General features: G+C 45.7%; 1 protein-coding gene and 1 long non-coding RNA gene across 5 annotated transcripts in view; one reads left to right on the top strand and one right to left on the bottom strand.

Moving 5' to 3' along the window:
* LOC310750783 overlaps positions 1 to 27,568 on the top strand; it is a 287,025-nt gene that overhangs the window by 108,550 nt on the left and 150,907 nt on the right. The gene's annotated exons all lie outside the window — the stretch shown is intronic.
* Positions 27,027 to 27,568, bottom strand: part of SLC37A2 (solute carrier family 37 member 2) — a 58,615-nt gene continuing 58,073 nt past the window's right edge. For all 4 annotated transcript variants that reach the window (XR_014542109.1, XM_083588741.1, XM_083588742.1 and 1 more), the window contains one exon: positions 27,027 to 27,419. Coding sequence is in view for 1 of the 4 variants with exons in the window: in XM_083588743.1 (XP_083444869.1) it covers positions 27,404 to 27,419 (16 nt within the window). In the remaining 3 variants the exon portion in view is untranslated. The remainder of the gene's footprint in view (positions 27,420 to 27,568) is intronic.

The raw sequence follows: 27,568 nt of genomic DNA, 5'->3' as shown, positions 1-27,568 counted from the left end.
AACGGTCTTTCTGTGCGCTGCTCTGGTTCGCCAGAAGTGGCTTAGTCATGCTGGTCACATGACCTGGGAAAACTGTCTGCAGACGTGGACAAACGCTGCCTCCCTCAGCCTGTAAAGCGAGATGAGCACCCCAACCCCAGAGTCGTTTGTGACTGGACTTAATTGTCAGGGTTCCCTTTACCTTACTGTCATAGAATCATAGAGTTGGAAGGGATCGTGAGGATTGAGCGCCACGTTCTAACCAACTGAGCTATCCATGCTCGGGACATGTCTTTACAACAAACGCCCAGGATCCTCTTTAGCAGAATGAGGAGGGTCTCTAAACACAGTAGGGCTAGTTCACTACATTGCGATGTAAGGCAATTAGGGGCAGAGACTACAATTGTTGAATTGCGCCTGGCCAGACATTTGACTTTTCTGAGCTGGAAGAATTGTGGCAGCTTCTAGATCAGGTTAGAATTTTGCCTTGGTAATAACAGTATTCACTGGTTTCTAATTTGTGGCTATGGGTGGCCCAGCCCTGAGGATTTCAAAATCAGGTTGCCACCTTTTCAAGTGAGACTCCTCTGCCTTTACCAGCTGTGTGACAGGCGGAAAGCCAGAGTTTAACACCTTTCCCCCATCAACTTACCCCCATGCTTCGAAAAGCTTTACCTGTCGCATTCCTGTCTGCGCTGCAGCTGCCAAAGGCACAGGAGTCACATCGGGATGGAGAGGCAGCAACCCTACGGAATACATTTGCCTTTTCTCATCCTTAAGAGAGAACCAGAGAACCGATTCTGCTGCTTCCCTTTCCACCGCTGGAACAGACGCACCTGCAGAGCCAGACTTTTCGCTGGCAGCCATCGCCATGCCCCGATTTGCATCAAAGAATGGGCCCTTCTCTTTTCAGCCTAAACCTCTTGCTTCATGAGCAAAGGGAGGGATTAGCATGTGCAGGAAACCCTGGCTGAAAAGTAGCAGGCCAGCCAGTTGAGGATTAGCATCACTAGCACAAAGCGGCTGCAGTCATTAGTGCAAAAGTCTGCCACAGACTCCGTAATGCCCTACAAGGTGTTAATCTGCTCGGGAACCTTGCCTTCCATTAAAGACGGCTGCGCTGGGGGGCTAAACCATATAGGCAGGAACTTCTCGCCACGGCCTCTGCAAGGAACTGTGCCCGCTTACAGCACCAGCGATGATGCCAGGGGAATGCGAATGCAGAGCCATCCAATCAATGCAGTGGCAGGAAAACTGGAGATGCTGACCTAACCTTAAAAGCAGCTTTGTGGCTCCTTCTTATAAGATGTGGGGAAACAACAGCTGGGCAATAACACTCCTTCATTCTGGCACGCAGGACTCCTTGCACTGTCCTCCTTTTCTCCAGAGCAGTTATTGAGATCAATCGGGCCAGAGTCCGGCAAGAGCTGATCTTGCACTTTCTGCACTCGCAAATATCACAAAGCAAGCATCTGTTTCCTGCGCTTATTGTTCCAGTATTTCACTGGATGGGGATATTAGTAGTGTTCAAGTTCCCGTCCCTAGAACAAATCAGGGATCAATGATCTGCTCAGTGTCTCTTGGTCCAGCAGTGTGCTCTCTCTCTTTTTGGCATAAAGGCTATTTCTCTGACAAATGTTGACATGGCAACCTGCCAGGAAAGGAAAAAGAACAACAGCTAAAATGCAGCTGGAGGTGGAGATTCCTCATCTCACCATGCATGCTGAACCTGAACTCCCTCATCAAATAAGTTTCTTTGTTATCACCACCACAGAACATGGCAGGACATATGAATTGCCCCGTGTCAGCACTACAGAGCATGGGTGTGAATTGCCCCTTAATTTCCCAGTTCACAGGTGTTAACAATCAGCAGAGTTGATCCAAGGATGCCTGTTTGCAAAAGGGTTTGTCTGTCAGGAGCTCGGCCTACACTCGAGTAGGACCCTGGCAGAGACACATGCCCAAGTGGCATGTTCTCTCCCTCCTGCTCGATCGTTCGAGAGCTTCATGAGCTTTCTTCAGCCCAAACAACACAGCAACCAATGCCAACAGACACTGGCACACTTAGGGATCGGCAGAGTTTGCGCAACTTTCATAACAGACCTCAGCAACTCAGCATTTTGGCTAATCTACTTTATTTACATATAAACACACACAGAGCACTGCAACATGGCTCCCTCTCTCTCTAGCATCAGACAGCAAAGAGAAAAAGAACAAAGGACAATAGTCCCACTTCACGGGACACAGTAACACAAACATCCTGTCTCCGTCACTTCCCACTCTGTGGAGTCAAAACATACACCGTCATGTGACAGACAACAATCCCATGACTGCAGTCACGGAGCAGGAATTCTAACATTGTCTCTGCATAAAGATGTGGGGAGATGGTCTGAGTGGGCAAGCTAGATTTCGCTTTTCTTCACCATTTGTGCCTGGATAGCTCAGTTGGTTAGAACGTGGTGCTGATAACATCAAGGCTGCAGGTTTAATCCCTGTATGGGACAGCTGCATATTTCTGCTTTGCAGGGGTTTGGACTAAATGATCCTCAGGGTCCCTTCCAACTCTACAATTCTATGATTTTCCCCAGTTTTCCCCATTTCTGACACTTTGTTCCCTCGGAAATGCAACTGTCCTTGGCTGTCAATCTGCACCAGGTTCCTCCTATTAAACTCTGTACAGGAAAGCAGTGCTGGCCCTACCATTAGGCAAATTTTCTTACAGTAGCTGATTTTGGGTGTCGTGAAAGGGCTGCAGATTATTGATTATTCACTTTAGTATTGTAGCGAGGGATGAGAAAACAGGCTTGTAGGATTTTGATCCTCTGGTGCCAAAACATCTTGATCGGCCTTGAGTGATATTCAGCTTGACATGAGGTGGAAGCAGCGATGGGAGAGGGGATTTGATTCACTTCTCATTTAAAGGCAGACTGAAGGGACCTTTCGAAATTTGCATTTTTCCCATTTTTGCGATGCAGTTCACCAACAAAGTAATGCATATAAAAATGCATATACTGAAGTGTGTGTAGAAATGTGTGTGTTTGTGTGTGAATTTGCTTTTCAGAAATGTGTATATTAAGAAAAACTGCATACAAAAACGTGTGGAGAAGGAGAAATTCACACTGAAATTCTGGTGAATTTGCACGAGTAGTTTTATTTTTAAATTGCAAACCAACGTGGAAATGTGGAGAACCCAACTTACAATTTGAACTAGGAGAAACTGAAATCGACAGATCTGCCCACGCTTAGGCACCACCCTTCTTGTGCTTTAACTGCACAATTAAAATATCTCCCTTCTCCCCAGCTTCTGATAATTGGTCAGTTTTGTTGGAGGCTAGTTTGTTTTAGTTAAAAGGGCTCTTGTTAGGTTTTCGTTTTATTCTTTAAAACAGTGTTTTGGATCTTGTGCGATACTTGTTAACATTTTGAGAACCTCCTGGAAGGGGAATTTTGTTGCCAGTGGTGGTAAAAATGTATTTTAAATAAATAAAAGTAAAAGAGGGACTGTGGTGTATCTTTCAGAAACTGGGACCGGAAAGGATTTGCTGGCGGTCATGCACAGTTGGTGTTTCGGAGCTGTGCTGTTGCCCCCGAGGTTCCTGTTCATCCAGGAAATTCCATCAGATAAGCTATGGATGCAGGAGCTGATAAGAACACAAAGAATGCATGCATATATATATATATGAGAGAGAAATGCCAACTGGTCAGGAAAGGCGTGAGAAGGGGAAGGTCAGGAAACAGGAGGATATAAACAGCTAGACTCTGAAGGACCTAAGCAGCTGGCAGGCAGCAGAGAACGACGCACTTCCCATTTACCTGGCAAACCTAATCTGCAAAGATTTTAATTAAAGATTTTAAGAAATTGGTTTTATGCAAATGACAGTGTGGAGTGTTCTCATCCTCTTGCTTTGAAGAAGGATACAGAACTCCAGCGAGGAGGAAGCCTGGAGGGGCCTCCCTCTCTGCCTGCACAGGCAGCGCTTACGATTTCTATCACAACTCTCGTGATATTTGAGGGTATTTTTAAACCCCGCTGCTGGGAACCAGATTTGGAGGGGGAAGGCGCTTTTCTTTTTCATGTCTTTTAAAAAGCGGGGAAGGATTTGAAAGTTTTTCTTTCTTTTAAAAATTTTTTTAATGAAGCAACGGAGCTAAAATTTGAAGCAATAAAGCAAAATAACAGAAAGGATATCGAGGGTGGGGAACTTTCAAAGGAGAAACGAATGTTCTTCCGGGCAAGGGGAAATATGCACCATCCCTTTAAAGCACATGGCTTCCCCCCTAGGACTTGGGGAACGGTAGTTTGCTCAGGGCGCTGGGAATTGTAGCTCTGCGGTAGATAAACTGCAGCTCTCAGGATTCGGGGGGGGGGATTTATTTATTAGTTACCGTAAATTTATATACCACCCTTCAGACCTGAGACCTCCGGTGATAGAGCGGTATATAAATTCATTAATAAAATAATAAAATAAATTAATAAAATAATAATTGATCAGAAGATCTTAGGGCGGTTCATACATTTGCAGCATCCAGTGAGCAGACATACCCTGGTTTTGGATTCCTTAGTAGCCTCGGGCTGGCCACTCTTTCCCCATCTTTAAAATGGGTAGAATAGTAGGAACAGAGGAAGGCGCCTTGTGCCCACTCAGACCATTGGCTCTCCTAGCTCAGTAATGTCTACACTGACTTGCAGGTGCTGCAGCCCTTCAAGATTTGAAATGGAGCCATTCCCAGCTAACATGGTCACGTGTCCTTTGGGACCAGTCACGACCTCCCGGTCTAATCTACTTCATCCAGAAGAAAGACACACCTAGCAAAACGTTCTAGACACAGGTGTGAGCAGTTTTGCCTTTGCCACACGATTTTCCCCTGGAAAAAGAAACCCCTCTCCTTAGTACTAAATTGGAGCAAATGGCCATTTGTTCCAATTCAGTGCTAGAGATTGGATTTTCCCGGGGGCAAAAAGAGGTGTGGATGAGCCTGGAGCAAGAGGACATGTCACCTTGCCACCTAACTGTGGGATGTGATCCATGAGAGGCAGTCAAGTACTACATTCCTTGTTATGCTAGAGAAGACATGTGAGGGAAAGTTTCCTGTTCCTCCTGGCCTGGAGCATCCTTCCCGTTGCATGTGATAGAAGGTGGGTGTGACCTAACCTGTCCAGGATGAGTCACGCAGCACTTCCCTCTTTTTGACTTCCTTCTTCGTTTGACCAGCTTTTAGCTAGGACTGCTCTGCTAGCTCTCAGCTAGCAGAAGCACTGGGATTATTCCCCCATATGGGATAGATCCACATGTACATATTTGTAACTAAGTCTGCCTTCAGGAATCCAACTGTGAACTGATGTAAGTAAACTTCTTTTATTGACTTTGAATAAGATCTTGGCGTCTTTATTCTTTTAAGAGGGATTCAAGGGAACTTACCAGGAACGTACAATTCAATCTGAGACAGACTGAATTGTATAATAGTGAGAAGCTCACACGAGCCTGCAACCAGCCATCAACTATGCATGTAAAAAGGGGAATGTAACTCTGCTAAGTAAAGGAACTTGCTAGCGCAAGTTAGGAAGGATATTAATAAACAATATATCCTCTCCCACCACTCTGAACATTCCCACACTAACCGTATTCAATTTTAAAACCACTGCAAGAATTGGGCCTTAGTATGAACACCAATGTAGAAAAAAGAGTAATCTGGGACGCAAGCAAAGCTATTATGAGAGGGTTTTTGATACAACAGAATGCAATAAAGAAGAGAAGTCAAAATGAGAAGAAAGATAAAATTTTGGAGAAAATAAAAGAAAGTGAGAAGAAATTGAGGGCAAAACCAAAGTCACAGGAGATCTTGAGAGAAATAAAACTATATCAAGTACAATATATGGAAATGATGAATCAGGAAATAGAATGGAAAATTAAACAAATGAGACAAAAAACATTTGAATCAGCTAATAAATGTGGGAAATTGCTGGCCTGGCAAATGAAAAAAAGGCAAAAATTAAATACTATTACAAATTTAGAAGTGGAAGGAAAGAACATACATAATCCAAATGAAATTAGAAATTGCTTCCAGAGGTACTTTAAACAATTATACTCACAAGGGCCACAGAAAGAAATGGACATAGACCGATTTTTGAAGACAAATGGATTACAAAAAATCTCCCAAGAAAGTAAATTAATGTTGAATTATAAAATATCTGAACAGGAAGTAGAAGGTGCCATTCAAAATATGCAACTGGGCAAATCTCCAGGACCGGATGGGCTGACTTCTAGATATTATAGATCTTTGAGAGAGTGGTTAGTTCAACCTTTGAAGGAAGTCTGCAATGAAATTCTGGAAGGGAAGAGGGCACCAGAGTCGTGGAAAGAGGCGTATATTACACTTATACTGAAAACAGAGACTGAAAAGACCCAGCTTAAGAACTACCGCCCTATATCGTTACTTAATGCTGATTACAAAATTTTTGCTGATATTCTGGCCAAGAGATTGAAAAAAGTATTGATGGAAGAGATTCATAGAGACCAAGCGGGCTTTCTCCCGGGAAGACATTTGTCTGATAATTTGAGGAACATAATCGATATTTTGGAAAAATTAGAAGTGAATATAAACACTAAAGCAGTTCTGATATTTGTGGACGCGGAGAAAGCCTTTGACAATATCTCTTGGAGTTTTATGAAAAAGAACCTACAGGGGATGGGGGTAGGCCAAGGTTTTGAAAATGGTATAGGTGCAATATATTCTGAACAAAAGGCTAAATTAATTGTAAATAATGTGGTGACGGAAGAATTTAAGATAGAAAAAGGGACACGACAGGGGTGCCCAATCTCCCCATTGCTTTTTATATCGGTCCTGGAGGTTCTGCTGAATATGATTAGAAGGGACCGGTTGGTTAAAGGTATACAGGTCAGAGCCAAACAGTACAAATTGAGAGCATTTGCGGATGATTTAGTATTAACGTTACAGGAGCCAGAATCTAGTACTAAAAGGGTTTTAGAACTAATTCAAGAATTTGGTCAAGTGGCAGGATTTAAATTGAACAAGTCAAAAACTAAGATTTTAGAGAAAAATTTAACACTGACTGAAAGAGAGAGGTTTCAGAATGAGACAGGTTTGACTGTGGTTAAGAAAGTGAAATACTTGGGGATTAATATGACAGCAAAAAATGGGAACTTATTTAAAGATAATTATGAAAAATGTTGGACGGAAGTGAAAAAAGACTTAGAAATTTGGTCAAATTTGAAGCTTTCCTTGTTGGGTCGAATTGCAGCTATAAAGATGAATGTATTGCCTAGAATGTTGTTTTTGTTTCAAACACTGCAAATTGTGGACAAGATGGATTGTTTCAAGATGTGGCAGAAAGATAGCTCTAAATTTGTCTGGCAGGGCAAGAAGCCCAGAATAAAATTTAAGATATTGACTGATGCAAAGGAAAGGGGTGGATTTGCCCTGCCAGACTTTAAACTTTACTATGAATCAGCAGCATTTTGCTGGCTGAAAGACTGGCTACTTCTTGAGAACACAGACATTTTGGATTTAGAAGGTTTTAACAATGTTTTTGGGTGGCATGCATATTTGTGGTACGACAAGGTTAAAGCATATAAAGCATTTAAGAACCATATTGTCAGGAAAGCTTTGTTCAATGTTTGGATAAGATATAAGGATTTATTGGAAAATAAAACCCCAAGGTGGCTGTCACCAATGGAAGCAAAAGCTCAGAAAAAGCTCAATATGGAGGCCAAATGGCCGAAATATTGGGAAATCTTGGAACAAGAGGGAGATAGACTAAAATTGCAGAGTTTTGAGAAACTAAAAAACAAAGTGCGAGATTGGCTTCATTACTATCAGATAATGGAGGCATATAATTTGGACAAGAAAATTGGCTTCCAGGTGGAAAAATCAAAATTAGAAACAGAACTGTTAGAACCCAAAACTAAGATTTTGTCAAGGATGTATAACTTGCTGTTGAAATGGAACACTCAGGATGAAACGGTGAAATCTGCTATGATTAAATGGGCACAAGATGTTGGACATAACATTATGTTTGCGGACTGGGAACAGTTGTGGACCACCGGTATGAAATTTACGGCATGTAATGCCTTAAGAGAGAATATTATGAAAATGATATACAGGTGGTACATGACCCCAGTCAAGCTTGCAAAAATATATCACCTGCCCGATAATAAATGTTGGGAATGTAAAGAAACTGAAGGTACATTCTTTCACCTTTGGTGGACGTGCCCAAGGATTAAGGCTTTCTGGGAAATGATTTATAATGAAATGAAAAAGGTATTTAAATATACCTTCCTGAAGAAACCAGAGGCCTTTCTTCTGGGCATTGTCGGCCAATTGGTGCCAAAGAAGGACAGAACTTTTTTTATGTACGCTACAACAGCAGCAAGAATACTTATTGCAAAGTATTGGAAGACACAAGATTTACCCACTTTGGAAGAATGGCAGGTGAAGATGATGGACTATATGGGACTGGCAGAAATGACTGGCAGAATCCGAGACCAGGGAGAAGAGGCGGTGGAAGAAGACTGGAAGAAATTTAAAGACTATTTACAGAAATATTGCAAAATTAATGAATGTTAGAATGATGTTGGATAGAAATTAAGTGGTTTCCAGCTGTAATGCTTTAAGAATATGGAAGAAGGGTTAATTAGGTAAAAAAAAATAACTAAAATGGTGTTGGATTGGAAATAAGTGGTATTGGCAACAAAGTTAATAAGAATATGCAAAAATGAATTGATAATGTATGAAAATACTGAGTTATAAAATGTTAAGTTATAGAGATAAGATAAATGAAAGAGGGTAAGGATTTGCTGATTTGATTATTTAAATGGGAATACAAGAAGGGGAGGTGTGAGGAAGTCAAAGAAACAAGCAAACGAGTTTTATGTTATTAAAAACAATTGTTTTTAATTTTTCTTGTTGTTTCTGTAAGTTTTATTTATCTTTTTATTTTTTATTTTTTTTATTTTGTTATTATGTGTTTTTGTATGTTTGTCTTTGTGAAATCTTAATAAATATTTCTTAAAAAAAAAAAGAATTGGGCCTTAGTGGAGTCATCGTTATTCCAGCTTAAACTGTGGCATCCTACATCCTTTCAGATTTGCTGCTGGTTGTTATGGTTAAGATTTAGCTGCTTCTGGGGATCTATTCCCAGTCATCTCTGTGAGATCATGGTACAACCTCCCCCCCCCCCAGCAAGTCTCTGCAACAGAAGCGGCCGATGTGGGAGTTCCTTCCTTGCCCATCATAGCCTTGAACAGGAGGGATGCAGGTAGCTGAAAATCCACTTTGGGGGAGCCAAAGGAAGCACTTCTGAAGTAAGATGAGCAGAACAAACAGCTCAGAGGAAGAACCCAGCCGACCAGAAAGCTGAGGTGCAAATGGGTATCGGGAGGCAGCTAACAATGTAATGGATTGTGCAGAAGCTGACATAAAGCGGCCAGAGAGGACAGCAGGCAGAAGAGGCCTTGATGCCTTTTGCAGATGACTACATTCTTGCTAGGGAAAAACAAACACACATGGAGTACTATCCAGCTCCCTTGGGTATGAACGCGCCCATTTCAGTTGCTTCAGAGTGTAAAGACTCGCCAGGAAACCCTGTAAATCAAAGCAACTCACTAAAATGATTTAACAGCCTATGAATCTACAGAAGGGTGCTTTGAGAGTTCTGGCAGCTTCGCAGATGCCCAATAGATGCGATCCGTCCAAGGGAGGATACCAATTTGCTGGACTAGAATTTCACCAGCAAGTCTGATTCTAGCTGTTTTAAGGCTCGACGGAGACTGGGGTTTGAATCCAACAAAGTTATACTCATTGTAGTCCCACTGAAATTAATGAGCCTAAGTTGGCACTCATTATCTTGAATGGACCTACTCTTGAGTAGAACTAGCATCAGATACAACCCAACATTCTGTTTCTGCCATTGCAAGTGTTCAATTCAGCACTGAGGTGTGAGGAAGGTCACACTGATTACTGCTCTTAAATTAATTATTTTGACACTTTTTTTTACAACAGATGAGTCACAAAACAACTTATGTTAAAGTACAGTAAAAGAGAAAAGAACAAGCATCGCCATAATTAATACTGAAAGTGCTCAGTCACAACAATCAACTAACAAGAAAAATATCCTTCCCCACCTATCCAAAAGAGGGGCACCAAGAAGTTAATGGCCAGGAAAGTGAACCATATCAAGCCCCAAATGCTTGGGAGAGCAAGAATATCTTTGCCTGACATCTAAGAGCTGGCAGTGTTGGTGAGTCTTGGGGGCAGAGAGTCTATCATCAGTTACTGCTGTTTTGAATGGTCACAAGGTAGCAAGCCTTATTTTGTAATAAGCATCTGTGTAGATCTACCAGGTCCTACTTGCTATCTCCACCTCCTCGAAAGATTCCATCAACCGAAAATTTTTACACATCACTTGGGAAGACAGGTGAACTAATGCCAGTGTACTGGAAGAAGCAAAGATCACCAGTGTAGAAGCAATGATTCTTCAACATCAACTTCGCTGGACTGGTCATGTTGTGCGGATGCCTGATGATCGTCTTCCAAAGCAACTACTCTATTCCGAACTTAAAAATAGAAAGCGTAATGCTGGTGGTCAACAAAAGAGGTTTAAAGACTGCCTCAAGGCAAATTTTAAAAAATGTAGTATAAACACCAACAACTGGGAAACACTTGCCTATGAGCGCTCCAATTGGAGAACAGCCTTTACCAAAGGTGTCATGGGCTTTGAAGACACTCAAACTCAGAATGCAAAGGAGAAACGTGCTAAGAGGAAAGCATGCTTGGCAAATTCACACGGTGATCAACTCTCGCCCGGAAACCAATGTCCCCACTGTGGAAGGACGTGTGGATCCAGAATTGGCCTCCACAGTCACTTACGACTCATTGTTAAGACCGTGTTTATGGAAGACAATCTTACTCGGCTATGAGTGATCGCTAAAGAAGAAGATCGGTGTAGACAATTCAGAGACAATGCATGTTCTGACTTGGTATAAGGTAGGGTCCTATGTACACATGGGGATGACCCTGGGGGAGTCACAAAGGGGAGTTCTGATTCCAAAAATGATCTTGCCCTGCATGGGTGTGTTCATGCTCTAAATTAAATTGTTCCCACTTAGCTCAAGTTACACAGGCATTTGTAACAGAGCTGAATCTCTGACGACTTTCATTCAGCCAGAGCCCCCCAATCACTAATGCCAATCCTCAGAGCAGCACTCGTTTGCTGGAAATTTCATGGGTACTTCCAGAAGGGCCAAACCAATAAAACGTGATTGCCCTGGTTACCACGCACAATGAGATCTCCAGCGAGGGAGCCCTAAAGAACTCCATTAACGTTTATAGGTGCTGAATTAAAAGTACAGATTCAATTAAGAGACACAGCTATGGAGACATAGCGGTTGGCGAAAAGCAACGGGTCGACGGGGGGAGGCGGGAATGTGGGAGGTCTGGCAGAGTCCCTCTCTCATCTGCTGAAGGAGGCCATGCTGATGCGCCTAGGCGAACACGCACATGCAGGCCACACCGCCCAGCCATCCGTTTTATCTTGTGCTGCCTCGAGAGCCAAGACAGGGCACTGGAGCCGAGGACCAGGCAGAGGCACACCAGAGCTGAAAATGGGCCACTTAATGCATGACCAGAAGACAGGAAATGCATCATCCAAAAAAGAAAAAAAGAAAAAGAGAGGTGGTTAGGATGGGACACACACACACACACACACACACACACACACAGAGAGAGAGAGAGAGATTTGCATCAAATGTGGATATGCTAATTTATATGTGTAGACACACAAATAGTTACCGTATTTTTCACCTTATAGGGCGCACCGGCCCATAGGACGCACCTAGTTTTCAGGAGGGGAAATCAAGGAAAAAATATGATCCCCCCCCCGGCAGCTCTGGGAGCAGCGGACAGGCTGCACGCAGCCTGTGCTCTACTCCAAGACCTTCTTCCTGCTTTTGCGGGAGGTGGCAGAATTCCCCCACCTCCCGCAAAAGCCCACAGGAGTCGCGCGCAACTCCTGTGGGCTTTTCGACCAGGAGGGAGAAGGGACTGAAATGGCCAGTCAGTCCCTTCTACCTCCTCGGGGAAAAGCCCCCAAGAGCAGCGCACTCTTTAAAGGCTGTGCGGCTCCTGCGGGCTTTTCTACGAGGTGGGGGAATTCCCCCATCTCCCGCAAAAGCCCAAAGGAGGGAGAAGGGACAGACTCAGCCAGTCCGTCCCTTCTCCCTCCTTGGGGAAAAGCCCCCAAGAGCCGCACACCCTTTAAAGAGCGTGTGGCTCCTGCGGGCTTTCCGACCCAGCTTGTGGGGCTGGTGATGGGGGGAAGTGCTGCTTTCCCCCACCGCCAGCCTCAAAGCCGGGTCGGAGAGTAGCGGGAAGGCATCGCGCGCCTTCCCGCTGCCCCCCGATCCTCTGGGGCTGGCGATGGGGGGAAGCGCTGCTTTCCCCCACCGCCAGCCTCAAAGCGCAGACTCTTCTGGCTTCAGCGAAAGCAACACGAAGCGTCCGGAGCGCAGGCTTCAGAGGCTTCGCGTTGCTATCGCTGAAGCCAAGGAGCCTGCATTCCCCCCATAGGACGCACACACATTTCCCCTTCATTTTTGGAGGGGGAAAAGTGCGTCCTATAGGGCGAAAAATACGGTAACTATAATTTCAATATAAATGCAATGGTGGGTTTCAGCAAACTTGCATGCCTCCAGTCAGCAGAGGGCAGGGTTGAGACTAACAGGTAGTCAGGGAAAATACCCTTTCTTGCCAGAATCCCAGCTCCACCTGTTCCTGTTCCTCTTCTTCTTTTTCTTCTTCCTCCCCTCCCTCTTCCTCCTTCTCTCTCTCTCACGTCGCTGAGAATGGCGTGGAGGAAGAAATATGTCACAACTTCTTCTTTAGTGAGCTGCCTTGAGCAACATACTCCGGAAGTATAAAGTGGGACTTTACAAAAAAAAACACCAACATTTTTTGCATGCAAACATGCGAGGCCCCCATCCTGCAATGGTGTTAATTCTACATCAGGCTTTTCTTTTTGTTTTTTCTTTGTCAGTTATCTCTCTGCAATCCTGTAATGATGCAGCGGGTGTTGATCACACACCTATAACCCAGGGTTGAGCTGTGGTGGCAGCGGGAGAAATCCTGAGGTTGAATCCTGACAAGACAGAAGTACTGTTCTTGGGGGACAGGGGGTGGGCTGATGTGGAGGACTCCCTGGTCCTGAATGGGGTAACTGTGCCCCTGAAGGGCCAGGTGCGCAGCCTGGGAGTCATTTTGGACTCACAGCTGTCCATGGAGGTGCAGGTCAATTCTGTATCCAGGGCAGTTGTCTACCAGCTCCATCTGGTGTCCAGGCTAAGACCCTACCTGCCCATGGACTGTCTCGCCAGAGTGGTGCATGCTCTGGTTATCTCCCGCTTGGACTACTGCAATGCGCTCTATGTGGGGCTACCTTTGAAGGTGACCCGGAAACTACAACTAATCCAGAATGCGGCAGCTAGATGGGTGACTGGGAGCGGCCGCCGAGATCATATAACACTGGTCTTGAAAGATCTACATTAGCTCCCAGTTTCCGAGCACAATTCAAAGTGTTGGTGTTGACCTTTAAAGCCCTAAACGGCCTCGGCCCAGTATACCTGAAGGAGCGTCTCCACCCCCATTGTTCTGCCCGGACGCCGAGGTCCAGCACCGAGGGCCTTCTGGCGGTTCCCTCATTGCGAGAAGCAAAGCTACAGGGCACCAGGCAGAGGGCCTTCTTGGTGGTGGCGCCCGCCCTGTGGAATGCCCTCTCACCAGATGTCAAAGAGAGAAACAACTACCTGACATTTAGAAGACATCTGAAGGCAGCCCCGTTCAGGGAAGTTTTTAATGTGTGACATTTTAATGTATTTTTAATCTTTGTTGGAAGCCGCCCAGAGTGGCTGGGGAGACCCAGCCAGGGGGATGGAGTACAAATAATGAAGTAGTAGTAGTAGTAGTAGTAGTAGTAGTAGTAGTAGTAACCTCAAATTTCACCAATCTCCCCCTGTCCAGCTGTGAAATCCTTTCCCCATGAGCAAAACATGTTTTCACCAGCTAGCAATAAATGTAGAAAAGTGCAAATAATCCAACTAGAGGATCTATCATCTGCCTGCTTGCCTGCATATATATTAGGGATAGTCAAATCTGTCAGTGTGGAGGTAACATGAAAGTTGCATTGACATACACACAATGCATCTGTATTCCAGTTATCCACTATATACCTTTTTTTTTGCCAAATTATGTCGCAAAAATTAGGGTGTGTATTAGATTTTTTGGTTTCAAGGTTTTGAAAGTTGAGGTGTGCTTTACATGCGATGGTGCATTAGATTCACATAAATATGGTACATAGGCTGGATCTAGACCATGGGTAGACAAACTAAGGCCCGGGGGCCAGATTTGGCCCAATCACCTTCTAAATTTGGCTCACAGACTGTCCGGGAATCAGCATGTTTTTACATGAGTAGAATGTGTGCTTTTATTTAAAATGCATTTCTGGGTTATTTGTGGGGCATACAAATTTGTTCATTTTCCCCCTTCAAAATATAGTCCGGCCGCCCGCTGAAAAAGTTTGCTGACCCCTGATCTAGACACATCCAAAAAATGTTTCAGTTAATCGCGTTGCAAACTTTGTATGGGAAATCGGGTAAGCAAAATCAGAACTCCACTGTGTCATCTGGTGTCACAATGTTAGAATGCATAAACAATGCATATAAAGTGTTTTTTCTTTGCCAATGTAGCTGAGTCTGTAGTTTTCAAGATAGCTCACTGAGAGCAAAATCCTGTGCACATTTACTCAAAATTAAGTCCTAATTGAGTTCAAGGCCTTGTAACCCTGCAAATCCTAAACTCACTTACTAGGGAGTAGGCCACATGGATCTCAACTGGATTTACTTTTGAGTAAAAATAATTAGGTTTATCCTATTACACCATTGTGCAGGAACAAGTCCCACTGGACCTTGTGGGGCCTGCTTCCAGCATACAAGCTTGTGTTGTAAAAGGATCTCAGAGCAGATATCGCACACTTGGAAAAGTTCAGAGAAGGGCAAGCAACATGAACAGGAAGCTGGCACACCTTCTGCGTAAGGAAAAGCTAAAATGTTCTGGTTCTTTTATTTTAGGGAAAAAAGCAAGAGGGCACATACTAAAGTTTTATAACATGGTTCAGGGTATGGAATAACTGGAAAATGAAATAAGGTTTTCCCCCACACACTTTCTTTTCTTATCAGGACTTGGAGAGGGTCACCCAATGTCTTTGACTCTCCAGATTCAAGAAAAACAGATATTTGAAAACACTGTTATACACTTGACCATCTTTGAACATCACAAGATGTTTCACATAGTAGTAGCACCACCTAGTGAGCTGATTTAGAAATATTTTAAAAAACCCAAACATCTAGGACAGAGCTTTCCAGTCTGTGTATTACGACATGTTATGTGTGTCGGCTGCAGTGTGTCGATGTGTCCCACGAAAGCTCCTTGCGCTCTTCCTGGGCCTGAAAAGGGGTTAGTTTAACCTTCGGTTTGCTAGTAAATCCGAATTACCGTGTCACGAAGCGATGCATGTCTAAAAAGTGTGTTACCCGCATGAAAAGTTGGAAAGCTCGGATCTAGAGGAATAGCTGGCCCTTTCCAGTTCTTTTCACATTACAAAGTAATAACTCAGATTTGAAGAGCGGTAAATAAATATTGCCTCAAACACAATACAGTTAACAATTGACTGTTCACACATTCAGCTGAGAGTCATCAAGTGGGAAGAAACGTTTGGTGTAAACGCAAATGGCTGAATCAAAGCACCATGCTGCCACTTTAAACAGTCATGGCTTCTCCCAAAGAATTCTGGGAGTTGTAGTTTGTTAAAGGTGCTGAGGGTTGTTAGGAGACCCCTGTTCCTCTCCCAGAGTGGTTTGACAGTCAATCCCTCTTCACAAGGAATTCTGGGAACTGTAGTTCCATGAATAGCAGTCTTTGAACTGAACAACTCTCAGCACCCTTTACAAACTACAGGCCCCAGAAGTCCCTGCGTCAAGCTATCACTGTTTAAAGTGGTATTGTAGTGCTTTAAGCTTATGGTGTGAACATGGCCTTAGATACCTCTTTTTGCAACTTGGGTGCTGAATGTTGGTTTGTCTCATGCCAAGATTTGAGAACTTTCTTTTTAAAGCAAGCTTCTGTTACGAGTGGCTCAACCAACGAAGTGCAAGAGATGTCGAATGCGTGCTGAGAAGAAAATCGACCAGCCCCTCCACCTTGGTACATCTTCTTTCGTGCTTGAGATTCTTAAAGTCGGCAAGTGATCCTTCTCCAGAGACAACACTGCAGTTGGTTTTGCAATTCAAAGCACGTGCATCAACAGAGTCCGCAAACAGCATGTGTTTATCTTGCCCTGTGCATAAAAAAAAATACCCCCTTGCCTTCTCCTTTAAACACACAAACATCATAAATAAAGCAGGATGAAATGTCTTTTTGTGTCCCTCCTTTTGGAGCATGTTTGAGAGGCTTTCATTTCAGCTGCTTTGCAAAGTATTTTGAGTAAGGTGACCAGATGAAAAAGAAGTCAGGGCTGCTGAAATTCCCTCTTCTAAATAGCTATTAAAGGTGTCAGACCTTTCTTTTTGCACCTTTATGTCTGAGCTACTTCCCTTAAGTTACCAGTAACTACACACACACACAAACAGGGATGGGGGCTCTGTGGCTCTCCAGATGTTGGTGGATTACAACTTGCATCAGCCGTCTTCTTTGTGGCTATTAAAGTTGCAGGATCTCTATCCTTGGTTCCCCCCACCTTCCTTATATTTAAGTTACTTTCCTTAGATACTAATACAGTGCACCCCCCACTCACATACCCTATAAATTAGGGAAGGACCGAGCAGATGTTGTTGGGCCCCAACTTCCATCCATGCCACACGGCCAATGGTCAGCTGCACGGTGGAGTTGTTCTTGAACTCTCATAATACCTATTGCATATCCCCAGTGAATATCAATGGGTAAAAAGGTAAAGGTAAAGGTACCCCTGCCCGTACGGGCCAGTCTTGCCAGACTCTAGGGTTGTGCGCTCATCTCACTCTATAGGCCGGGAGCCAGCGCTGTCCGCAGACACTTCCGGGTGACGTGGCCAGCGTGACAAGCTGCATCTGGCGAGCCAGCGCAGCACACGGAACGCCGTTTACCTTCCCGCTTGTAAGCAGTCCCTATTTATCTACTTGCACCCGGGGGTGCTTTCGAACTGCTAGGTTGGCAGGCGCTGGGACCGTACGACGGGAGCGCACCCCGCCGCGGGGATTTGAACCGCCGACCATGCAATCGGCAAGTGCTAGGCGCTGAGGTTTTACCCACAGCGCCACCCGCGTCAATGGGATCAATGGGACTTACTCCTAATTCCTGACTCCTTAATTAAAACCTATTTAATTAATTAATTGGATTTAATTAAATATAGCTTGCTTAAGGATTGTATATGGTGTACATCCTGGACTTGATTCATATGTTAGAAAGTAACCAGTAAATAAATTTGTTACAATGACTGCTCCCCACATCAAATGGGGGGCACCTTTTGTGTGATTGCATGCAGACCCCCGGATCCCACTGTGGCTCCCGGTAGTACGGGCTGGCTTCGCCCTCCCCAGGCTGGATACCTGGAGGTCTCTGCCTACCTCAGCCAATCGCCAATCGCCCGCCTAGGGAGGTGTTGCCAGGGTTCGCGGGCACTGCTACGTCATGGTCGCTGTTGAAGGGCCGGAAAGTATTTTTCCTGCATTGGCAGGTTTTGCCTTTCCCGTAGCAAAACATCACAACTTTGGCGGTTTCAGGCCTTGGGCGGAATCTTTTAGTCTGTCTTCCAAAATGGGGGGGGGCGTGAAGCGGTGACCCCCCCTTGCGGTGGTGATCCCAGGGTTCCCCGTTAAAGGGGTCTTGAGGGGAGGCATTGGCCATACACCGAGAGGTTGTCATTGCTCTCCCCTCCGACGACGGCGAAACGGGGCAGGCTCTCTGCTTGAACATATGTTCTCCAGAGCCAGCCCAATCCCCACACATTCTGGATAACCCTGATGTCTCTCAGATCCCCGGCTGGGGACTGGGAAGGATAAACGTCCAATGCCTGAGCCAAGGTCTCCATAAACCTGAAACTTAATAAAGTTGTGGCCAATTTTAATCCCATTGCACGTTGTCTTGAGTCATTATTCTGCTCGGGGGTCGCCTGGGGTTGGGGTAAGGATAGCAGATTTTTTCCAAAGAATCCTGGGACACTTAAAAAAAAGGGGGGAACGATATTTTTAAAAATTAAGAAGTATCTTCTCTTTTGTGGTCTTCTCTGTCACACAGCCTTCCTCTGGGCCCCAGCCTGCTCTCTTGGAGCGCTAGCCACCGTGGAGTAGGCTCGGGTCGGCCTAGGCTTGACCACATGTCCTTGCCCTCCTGGTTCTCTCCTACCTCTCCTCCTCAGCAGCAGTAGCATGGCAAGGTCGGGGCTCCCCTCTTTTTTCTTTTTCCTCTTTCTCTCTCTTCCTTCTCCTTCTTCTCTCCTCCTTCTTCCTGCATCGGCTCCAGGGTTTTTACTGGTCTCGGAGCACCACTGGGCAGTTTTTTTTACTGGCGCTCTCTCTCCCGGCTCAATTTGGGTCGTGCGGGGTGTGTGTCAGCGGTTCCCCCAGTTGAAACGCCAGGCGTCCCCAGTTCTCCCTCGGCAGTGGTGGCAGCAGCCTCAGCAGCCCAGAGCCAGCCTAGTAGCACAGGTGGCTCTGCCTGGCTTCAGAAGCTGCTCGCTGCCGTGGCGCCCGCCATTTTGCCTTGGCGGAAGTCCCCATATTATGTGTCTTGCGCCTTTGAACCAATCACACAACATTCATTCCCTACTAATAAATCTACAACACTTAAAATATATATCCGGGGACATTAAATGAAATCTGTGGACATTCTGGAGACAGATTTGTAAATCCAGGGACTGTCCCCGGGAAATGGGGACATCTGTTAACCATAGGTTGGGGGGACTCCGCCTGTCCATGCAAACATTACCATTCAGCCTGTTGCGCTCTATATGTTGTAACTATTGCATCTGCATAACAAGGTATTGTATTTGTTTTGAAAATTGCAGCCTTGCGGAAGTTAATTCTGAAGCAAGACCCACCGTTTCCAATGGGGCTTACATCCAAGTAAGCGTGTATAGGATTGCCGTTGATTCCTTGTAAGAACCTGGTGCAGCACCCAGTTAACTGCCCTTACGGATTGCTTTGCATGCATTTTTCTCGCCCTCCCCGCCTTTACTGGAGGAATCAGCACTTAATAAAATAACATCAGGCACAGATGTTGCTCAGTGTGTTAAGTTCCAAGGAGGTGAAGTCAATTAGACTTCAGGTTTATACTGTAAGTAAACACTGCACTTGGCACCAGTGTGTTTAATAATACCAGTGGAAAGATCTGTTGGGTAATTAGTCTGACTGCCACCTTGGCACATATTTTCCCCGGCGGAGAAAAGATCAGGCTGTCTTCGGCAAAAAGGACCCTTTAAAAGATTAATTTATTTCCAGCATATATTGCCTAAAAAAAAAAAAAAGGACTCGGGCACAAAACTGCATCTCACATCTGGAGAACAGGTCGGTTATTACACATCTGGTTACAATGTACCTCTTAATGAATAGTCGTGGTGGCTCTTGGCTTGCTGAGAGCCAAATATCTCAGGCTATTCTGCTGCTATTTGGATGGATCGAGAGGCTCTTCCAACAGCCAGGTGGCCCAGAGGCTGGATCCAGTAGAGGTTCTTCAGTGAAGTTCTAACTGCAAATGGGGCGTCGTATTTATATATCCTATTCATGCTGCTTAGTGGTGGAAATAGGGGTGTTGTTAGCAAGGGGCAATGGAGTCCCTGTTTTTTCTTTTTTCTTTTTTTTACAGTGGGTCCCAGACAAGGGTGCCAACTAGAATTAAAAAAAAAAATCAAGGGGGGGGGTAATCTCTACCCTGCATAATCGATCACAATACAGTGGTACCTCGGAAGTCGAACGGAATCCGTTCCGGAAGTCCGTTTGACTTCCAAAACGTTAAGAAACCAAGGCACAGCTTCCAATTGGCTGCGGGAAGCTCCTGCAGCCAATCAGAAGTCGCGGATGTTCGGGTTCCAAAAGAACGTTCACAAACCGGAATAATCACTTCCGGGTTTGCAGCGTTCGGCAGCCAAAACGTTTGACTCACAAGGTGTTCAGAATCCAAGGTACGACTGTATGTGGTACATGCATACCATTTGAATGGCAATGCTCATCAATTTTGCGGGGCGCGGATTCATCAAATATTTTATTGGGAGGGGAGGGACCTTTGCCCCTGGGAGTTGGCTCCTATGGTCCCAGACCTCCTGCACACTTCCCCACTTAAAAAAATAATAAAATAAAATGCTTATGTGCTGTCTGAGTACACTGTAAGTTCATCTACTGTCTTAATTTCTCAGAGGCACCTATGCTTAGAAATCAGCATAGGCAAGTTTAATGCAAATTTGGGTCCTGGGCCTGTGCCCCGAGTTCTTTAAGTACCCACCAGAGTCTCTTGTTGGAAACCATCCTGTGGCAAGTGCAAGGCACTTTAGCTGCAGCAGCAGGACAGTGTTCTGGGGCCACAAAACATGTCATTGTAAAATGAGGATAGTGTGTCAAGGAAATTCTTGACCCCTGTTATGTGCCGTTGCTCCAGGGGTTAGAAATCCAGGGCACAGAAGGAAAGAAGGCTGGAAGCTGGATGGCTGGGCCAGCCAGGTTGCCGCATCATGCCTCTTCCCATATGAACCCACCCGGACCCTGAGATCATCTTCTGAGGCCCCCCTTCATGTGCCTCCTCCTTCAGAGGTCTGGAGGGCGTCATCACGAGAACGGGCCTTCTCTGCAGTGGCTCCCTGTCTGTGGAATGCTCTCCCTAGGGAAGTTCGCCTGGTGCCTTCATTATACACCATTAAGCGCCGGGCAAAAACATTCCTTTTTAACCAGGCCTTTGATTGACCTGACATCCTATACCCTTTTAAAATGTGGCTCTCTGGGGGGGGGGGGTTATTGGGTTATTGTTTTTATTTTTATTTTATATATTGTTATCTTTTTTGTGAACAGCCTTGAGACCTCCAGGTATATGGCAGTATATAAATTCAAATTATTATTATTATTATTATTATTATTATTATTATTATTATTAATCTGGCAGATGCTGGGAAGACAGGCTGCGGTGCTGGAGGCCTGTGCGCCACAAAATCTGCCTTGGCCCTCCTACGGTAACTTGCTGCCCTCAGGTTCAGTGAAGGGTTCTGTCTTGTTGTCAGTGTTGAAGGAGAATGTCAGTTCCGTCGCCTTTTGTATGGGGTGGGGGTGGGGGGCAAGTGCCATTTTGTTCTTCTCCACAAGCAGCAAAACGTTTTGGGCGAGTCCTGGTGAACGCTTTCACCTCCTGGGAACAGGGGTGCAGAGCCAACAGAGGGCTTGTCCACACTTCCACTTGTCCTGTGTCTAGAACCATTCTGGGGTAGTGGTTAAGAGTGGTGGACTCGTAATCTGCTGAACCGGGTTCAATTCCCCGCTCCTCCACATGCAGCTGCTGGGTGACCTTGGGCTAGTCACACTTCTCTGAAGTCTCTCAGCCTCACTCACCTCACAGAGTGTTTGTTGTGGGGGAGGAAGGGAAAAGGAGTTGCTTTGAGACTGCTTAAAGGTAAAGGGACCCCTGACCATTAGGTCCAGTTGTGGCCAACTCTGGGGTTGCGGCGCTCATCTTGCTTTATTGGCCGAGGGAGCTGGCATACAGCTTCCGGGTCATGTGGCCAGCATGACTTAAGCCGCTTCTGGCAAACCAGAGCAGCGCACTGAAATGCCGTTTACCTTCCCGCCGGAGCGGTACCTATTTATCTACTTGCACTTTGACGTGCTTTCAAACTGCTAGGTTGGCAGGAGCAGGGACCAAGCAATGGGAGCTCACCCCGTTGTGGGGATTTGAACTGCCAACCTTCTGATCGGCAAGTCCTAGGCTCTGTGGTTTAACCCGCAGCGCCAGACTCCTTAGGGTAGTAATAAAGCGGGATATCAAATCCAAACTCTTCTTCTTCTTCTAGAAAGCATGGGTCCGAGCGGTTTTCCCGTTTGGCCTGTGCTTTCTAGATTTGGGACTGAGCAGTTATGCCTTTGCTCCCCCCCCCCCGAAAACACATTCTTTAGTGCTAAATTGGAGCAAACGGAAAACACCATTTCTGTCCACCCCCCTTCAGTGCTAAACCACGGGTTTTCCCAGGAGAAAGCAATGGGGCAAATGGAGGTGTAGGCAGTTCAGCTCTGACCTCCTGCCCCATTGCTTCAATCACATTGTTTGACCCCCCACCATCACCCCATCCCACTATTCACTCATCAGCAAAGCTATCTTGGGGCTTTCTGCCTGAATGCATGTGCTTCATAATGATGAAGGTTTTGATGCTTTGGGACTATACAGCTTGACTCACTAGAACTATGCCAGGGCAATCCTGATGAAATAAATCCTAGCTGGTTTTAATTGCTTGAGGTTTCAGCAAGCTAAATGAATAATGAATTGATTCTTTATCTGGGAATAAGTTCTGGTGAATTCAGTGGGACTTACTTCACAACAGAAAGACATGAAATGACGCTGTACTTGTGCATGAATTTGCTTATCTCTTCCTTCCCTGTGCATAATTTGAACTCGCCTCCTGTGCATGTCAAAGAGCCTTACTATGAAAAGGTCCCCATTGCACACTCCGGCTGCATTAAGGCTCCCAGCTATGGGTAATTTTACAGAGTGCATTTTGCACGAGGACCTTCAGCACCATTACCCAACAGAAAAGTGGGTGGGATTGGGATCAGGTTAGGATTCAGAGCACTCCAGTCCTACAAAGTTTGCACTGGTTCCTAATTTGCTTCAAAGTCTCATTCAGGATTACATTGGCATACTGAGGCCTAGAAAACTTGGGTCCAAAAATACCGATGGGGGACCTCCTTCCTTGCAGGCAAGCTCTGGTGCTGAAGTCAGCTAGAGATGCCTTGCTGATACTGCCACTACCCATTGAGGTCTGCAGAATTATGGTATGCAGGCTTTTGGCTAATTGAATAATCTAGGGCCTTTTAAACTGGGGGAGGGGTGATTGTTTGTTACTATGGTGTATATTTGTGTGTTTTTATATTATAAACTGCTCTGTGATCCTCGGACGAAGGGCGCTAAAGAAATTTAATAAACAAACAAAGCAGCAGGGCCTTATCTGGTGTAGCTCCCAGGCTATGAAATACCCCACCACCACCACAGGGCACTTTTATGCTTTAGCTTCTGTGCACTTGCTTAAGACTAGGGGTGGACAAATCAATCAACGTTTGTTTCTCAATTTCCTTTTGTTTTTTCACTTTCCCCCCACATCAGTTTTCTTGCCTGGAGAACTGAACTGCAAAATTCAGAGAAGTGCAAATTTCAAAGGACGGCTCTGTTTCACATAGCTGTCAACTTTCAGATTTGAAAATAAGGGATCAGCAGCCTCACCTGTCCCAGGGACAGTCTACAGAATATCTAACAATCCGGGATAGCAGCGGGAAATGGAGCTGGAATAGGGGAATTTCCTGCAAAAAAGGGGGAAGGTTGACAGCTATGGTGTTTCAGTTTGTTTACTGTTTCAGAAAATGGGAATTACAGGAGGTTTTTTAAATGTGAACTGAAAAAACTCCCATCCCCAGCCCCTAGACACTTTTTTTGCCTAGATCTTTGCTGTATGATTGAACAACACACAGCTTCCCCTTCGTAGTATTGCAATCATTGACTGTTGTTTTAACTGATATTTTAATGTGTTTTCTGTTACTTTGATAGGTATAAACGCTACCCTTAGCTTTGCGGGTGCACCATTCCATGCTGTAGAGCATTATTCCAGCAGAGATTTAACAGACATTCTTGCTTTTCACTCCCAGGTATCCCTACATGACTCTTTCATGCCAGGAGGCTCAAAATTTTGTTGAGTAGGCAACCATTTTAATGACTGTCCTGCATCGCTTTTAAATTGCCTTTTTTTCTAGGTGTTTGACTATCGTTGCACACGCCACCTTGATATTTTATGAATGGGTGGTTTATATAAATACCTTTTATAATAAATAAATTCATGGCTAAGGGACTGAAGTCTTCCCCCTCAAAACCCACTGGGATGTGCATGTAAGAATAGCCTGCTGAATCAGGCTGGTGACCCAGCCTAAGTTGGTTGTCTTGTTTTCAGTGTCACAAACCAGATTCCTAGAAGCCCACATGCAGGACTTGAGCACAGCAGCACCACTCGCCCCGCTTGCGGTTTCCAGCAGCCATTATTCTGAAACACAGTGCCTCCGACCTCGCAAGCAGAAAATAGCCATTGCGGCTAGTAGTCGCCATTGATAGCCTTCCTCTCTATGAATTTGTCTGGTTCTCTTTAGAAGCTGTCCGAGTTGGTGGCCCTTGCTGCCTCTCAGGGGTGCGTGAATTGCACAGTTTAACAATGTGCCATGTGAAGAAGTACTTTGTCGGGAATCTTCCAGAATTCAGCTTCACTGGATGTGGCTGCAGAACGCCCTCCAAGGACAGGCTCAAGCACCCCTCTCAAGACTCGAACCTGAGTCCACCTCCCATCCAAGCCACGCCACACAAGCTGCTTGCACCCAGGCGATTGAGGGCGGGAGCAGGGCACAACGTGAAATATACGAGTTGCGCCTGCTGCATGTCTCAAGAGCAGCTGCTCCGCTCCGTGTTTTGCGAGCTGTGAAGAAAAGAGGTGCAATGCACAGGCCTGCAGGAGGTGTGTGTGTGCGCCGATTCTTTGAAGGTGGGTGGCATGCCTGAATTAGACCTCCGCTACAGACAGCCCCATCGCTAGGGCTGTAATTGCAAGCAGGTGACCGTAGAGCTTTCATGTCCTTTCATTAGCCTCCCAGACCCGGAAAAGCTGGTGTTGTCCCCTTACGGGACTCCGTGGGTTTGAATGCACCTTCCAGCTGGAGCCCAGGCACACAAGGCTAATTCACCAGGTCACAGGAAGTTTCCTTCGACTGATGCAAAAGGCCTAAGATGTGTTGATGCCTAAACTAGCACTTAACGGATAAACCCTCTCCTCCAACAGGAAGCTGCCTTACCCCAAGTTGGACCAATGGTACGTCAGCCGGAGTATTGTCTACATCACTTGCGGTGGTAGATCTCTGACCCAGGGGCCAAATGTGACCTTTCACATCTCTCTGGCCATGCTCCCTGCCAGCTCTGCTTTGCACCCTGCCTCGCATCTAGCCTGGCTGGACTTTGTCTTCGAACTCTGACAATGCCACTTGTTTGATCTGAATATGTGGTTTTTTTGTGTGTGAACTAACTTATTTTCTAAAGACAAGATTTGCATTTGTTGCCCCACCCACTTTTGTCTCTGGCTCCACCCACACTAGCATGTGGAAACCCTACCCACTCCCAAGGTGGTTGCCTAGAAGGGAAAGCTGAAAAAATTCCTCCCCCTGCTTTAAAATATAATCTGAAGCCTTATAGTACAGTGGACACTCAGGTTGCGAACGTGATCCATGCGGGAGGCACGTTCGCAACCTGCAGCACCTGCGCACATGTGGGTTGTGATTCAGCGCTTCTGCGCATGCGCAAAGTATGATTTAGTGCTTCTGCGCATGTGCGAGCGCCAAAACCCAGAAGTAACCCATTCCGGTACGTCCAGATTTTGGCGTGTCCGTAACCCGAAAAAACACAACCTGAAGCATCTGTAACCCGAGGCATGACTGTATAATATCTACGCTCACTGGGATGTCAATCACACTGTGCTCAACTCATTTCCAAGTCAGCATGCACAAGATTGCAGCTGTATGAGATTGCAGTTGTACAGATCACTGCTCTTTGGCTGGTATGTCGGGACCTGCTAGTGGGTTATGGCCTGATCTAAGGTGTGTTGCAACAGGAGCATGACCAGCCGGCAAATGTAAGATTAAGAAATAGGGCTCCAAATGCTCAGTGGGTTAAAAGTGGGTCCTGAGTCTGAAAAGGCTGATGCCTTTTAACTCAGAACCCAGAGTTTTCAGTAGCACTTTCTGCCCGGTAAGCGTGCATAGGATTGCAGTTGATTTCTAGCAGGAGCATTGTCCAGCACCCAGAAAACTGCCCTGGTGGGCTGATTTGTAGCCATTTTGAAGGGTTACAGAACTACATGTAAGGTGTACTCTCACTCCCAATGACAACAGTTAGAAGGGTACAGCTGCTCCCACTGGGCCACAAACAGGGTGATACATCAACTCCCATATGGGGAATGGTTACAAGATATGGGGCTTCCTAGTTGACATGGTAGGAACGCAGGTGGTGCTGTGGGTTAAACCACAAAGCCTAGGACTTGCCGATCAGAAGGTGGGCGGTTCGAATCACCGCGACGGGGTGAACTCCCATTGCTCGGTCCCTGCTCCTGCCAACCTAGCAGTTCAAAAGCACGCCAAAGTGCAAGTAGATAAATAGGTACCGCTCTGGCGGGAAGGTAAACGGCGTTCCCATGCGCTGCTCTGGTTCGCCAGAAGCGGCTTAGTCATGCTGGCCATATGACCCGGAAGCTGTACGCCGGCTCCCTCGGCCAGTAAAGCGAGATGAGTGCCGCAACCCCAGAGTTGGTCACGACTGGACCTAATGGTCAGGGGTCCCTTTACCTTTACCTAGTCGACATGGTAAGAGGTGTGTTAAGATGTAGAGGAAGCAGACAGAAAAGGTTTTCTGCTTCTCTCGTGATACTAGAATTTGGGGACGTCCAATGAAGCTGAACGTTGGAATACCCAGGACCAAAACTTTCTGTAAGAGGCAGCGATTGCTACCAAGCAAGATAGTGGATCAGACAAATTCACGGAGGATGAAGCTACCAGAGTCTACTAGCCACATCCCTACTGTTGGAAGAGAGCTGTTGAGTTCAGGTCCTGATTGCAGACTTCTCAGAGGCCTCTGGCTGGCCACTGAGAGAACAGGACGATGGACTAGATGGGCCCTTGGCCTGACCCAGCAGGTCCTTCTTATATTCCCTTCATTCCAGGAGACAGAAAAAGACCACCGACGGGTCCCGTGCCATTTTTAATAACAAAAAATCGCAGTAACAAAAGGGCAATCGATACAAAACAGAGGCTTTGGATATGGCACGGATCTCAAATATGCCAGCTTTTCTTTTTCTCCTTTGGTTCCACGGCATCATGTTCCCCTGTTCCCTTCCGTCAGTTATTATTCTTATTTTATTTTCTTTTTTAAAAAAGTGTGAAGCTTGGTGATCAGCTTGACTGGCGTTCGGCAAGAGAGTTCTCTTTTGTTTCTGGAGCACATCCCGTTGCAGCTTCATTTATTCCTCCCGCTGTGAACAAGGGGAGCGGGCAACAAAACCAACCGCCTCCGGCAAGGCTCTCCCTGTTGCCTCGATGGTTTCCTCCGGTCACGTGGGTCTCCGTCAAAATTCTTTAAAGCTGCAAGGGCAAAGAGAGCCATTAGAAGTGTCATCCTGGTGGACACCCCAATGCAGGCGGGGGGGGGGGATGCCTTTTCAAGGGCAGACAGATTCAAAGGGAGAGCGATAGAGACAGATTTTTCAGAAGGCTTCCAAGCTAAAGCAGTT

The sequence above is a fragment of the Podarcis filfolensis genome (genome assembly GCF_964270895.1).
Source record: "Podarcis filfolensis genome assembly, chromosome: 15".
Lineage (NCBI taxonomy): Eukaryota > Metazoa > Chordata > Lepidosauria > Squamata > Lacertidae > Podarcis > Podarcis filfolensis.
The sequence above is the reverse complement of the archived record's forward strand: the minus strand, read 5'-3'. Positions and strand labels throughout refer to the sequence as shown.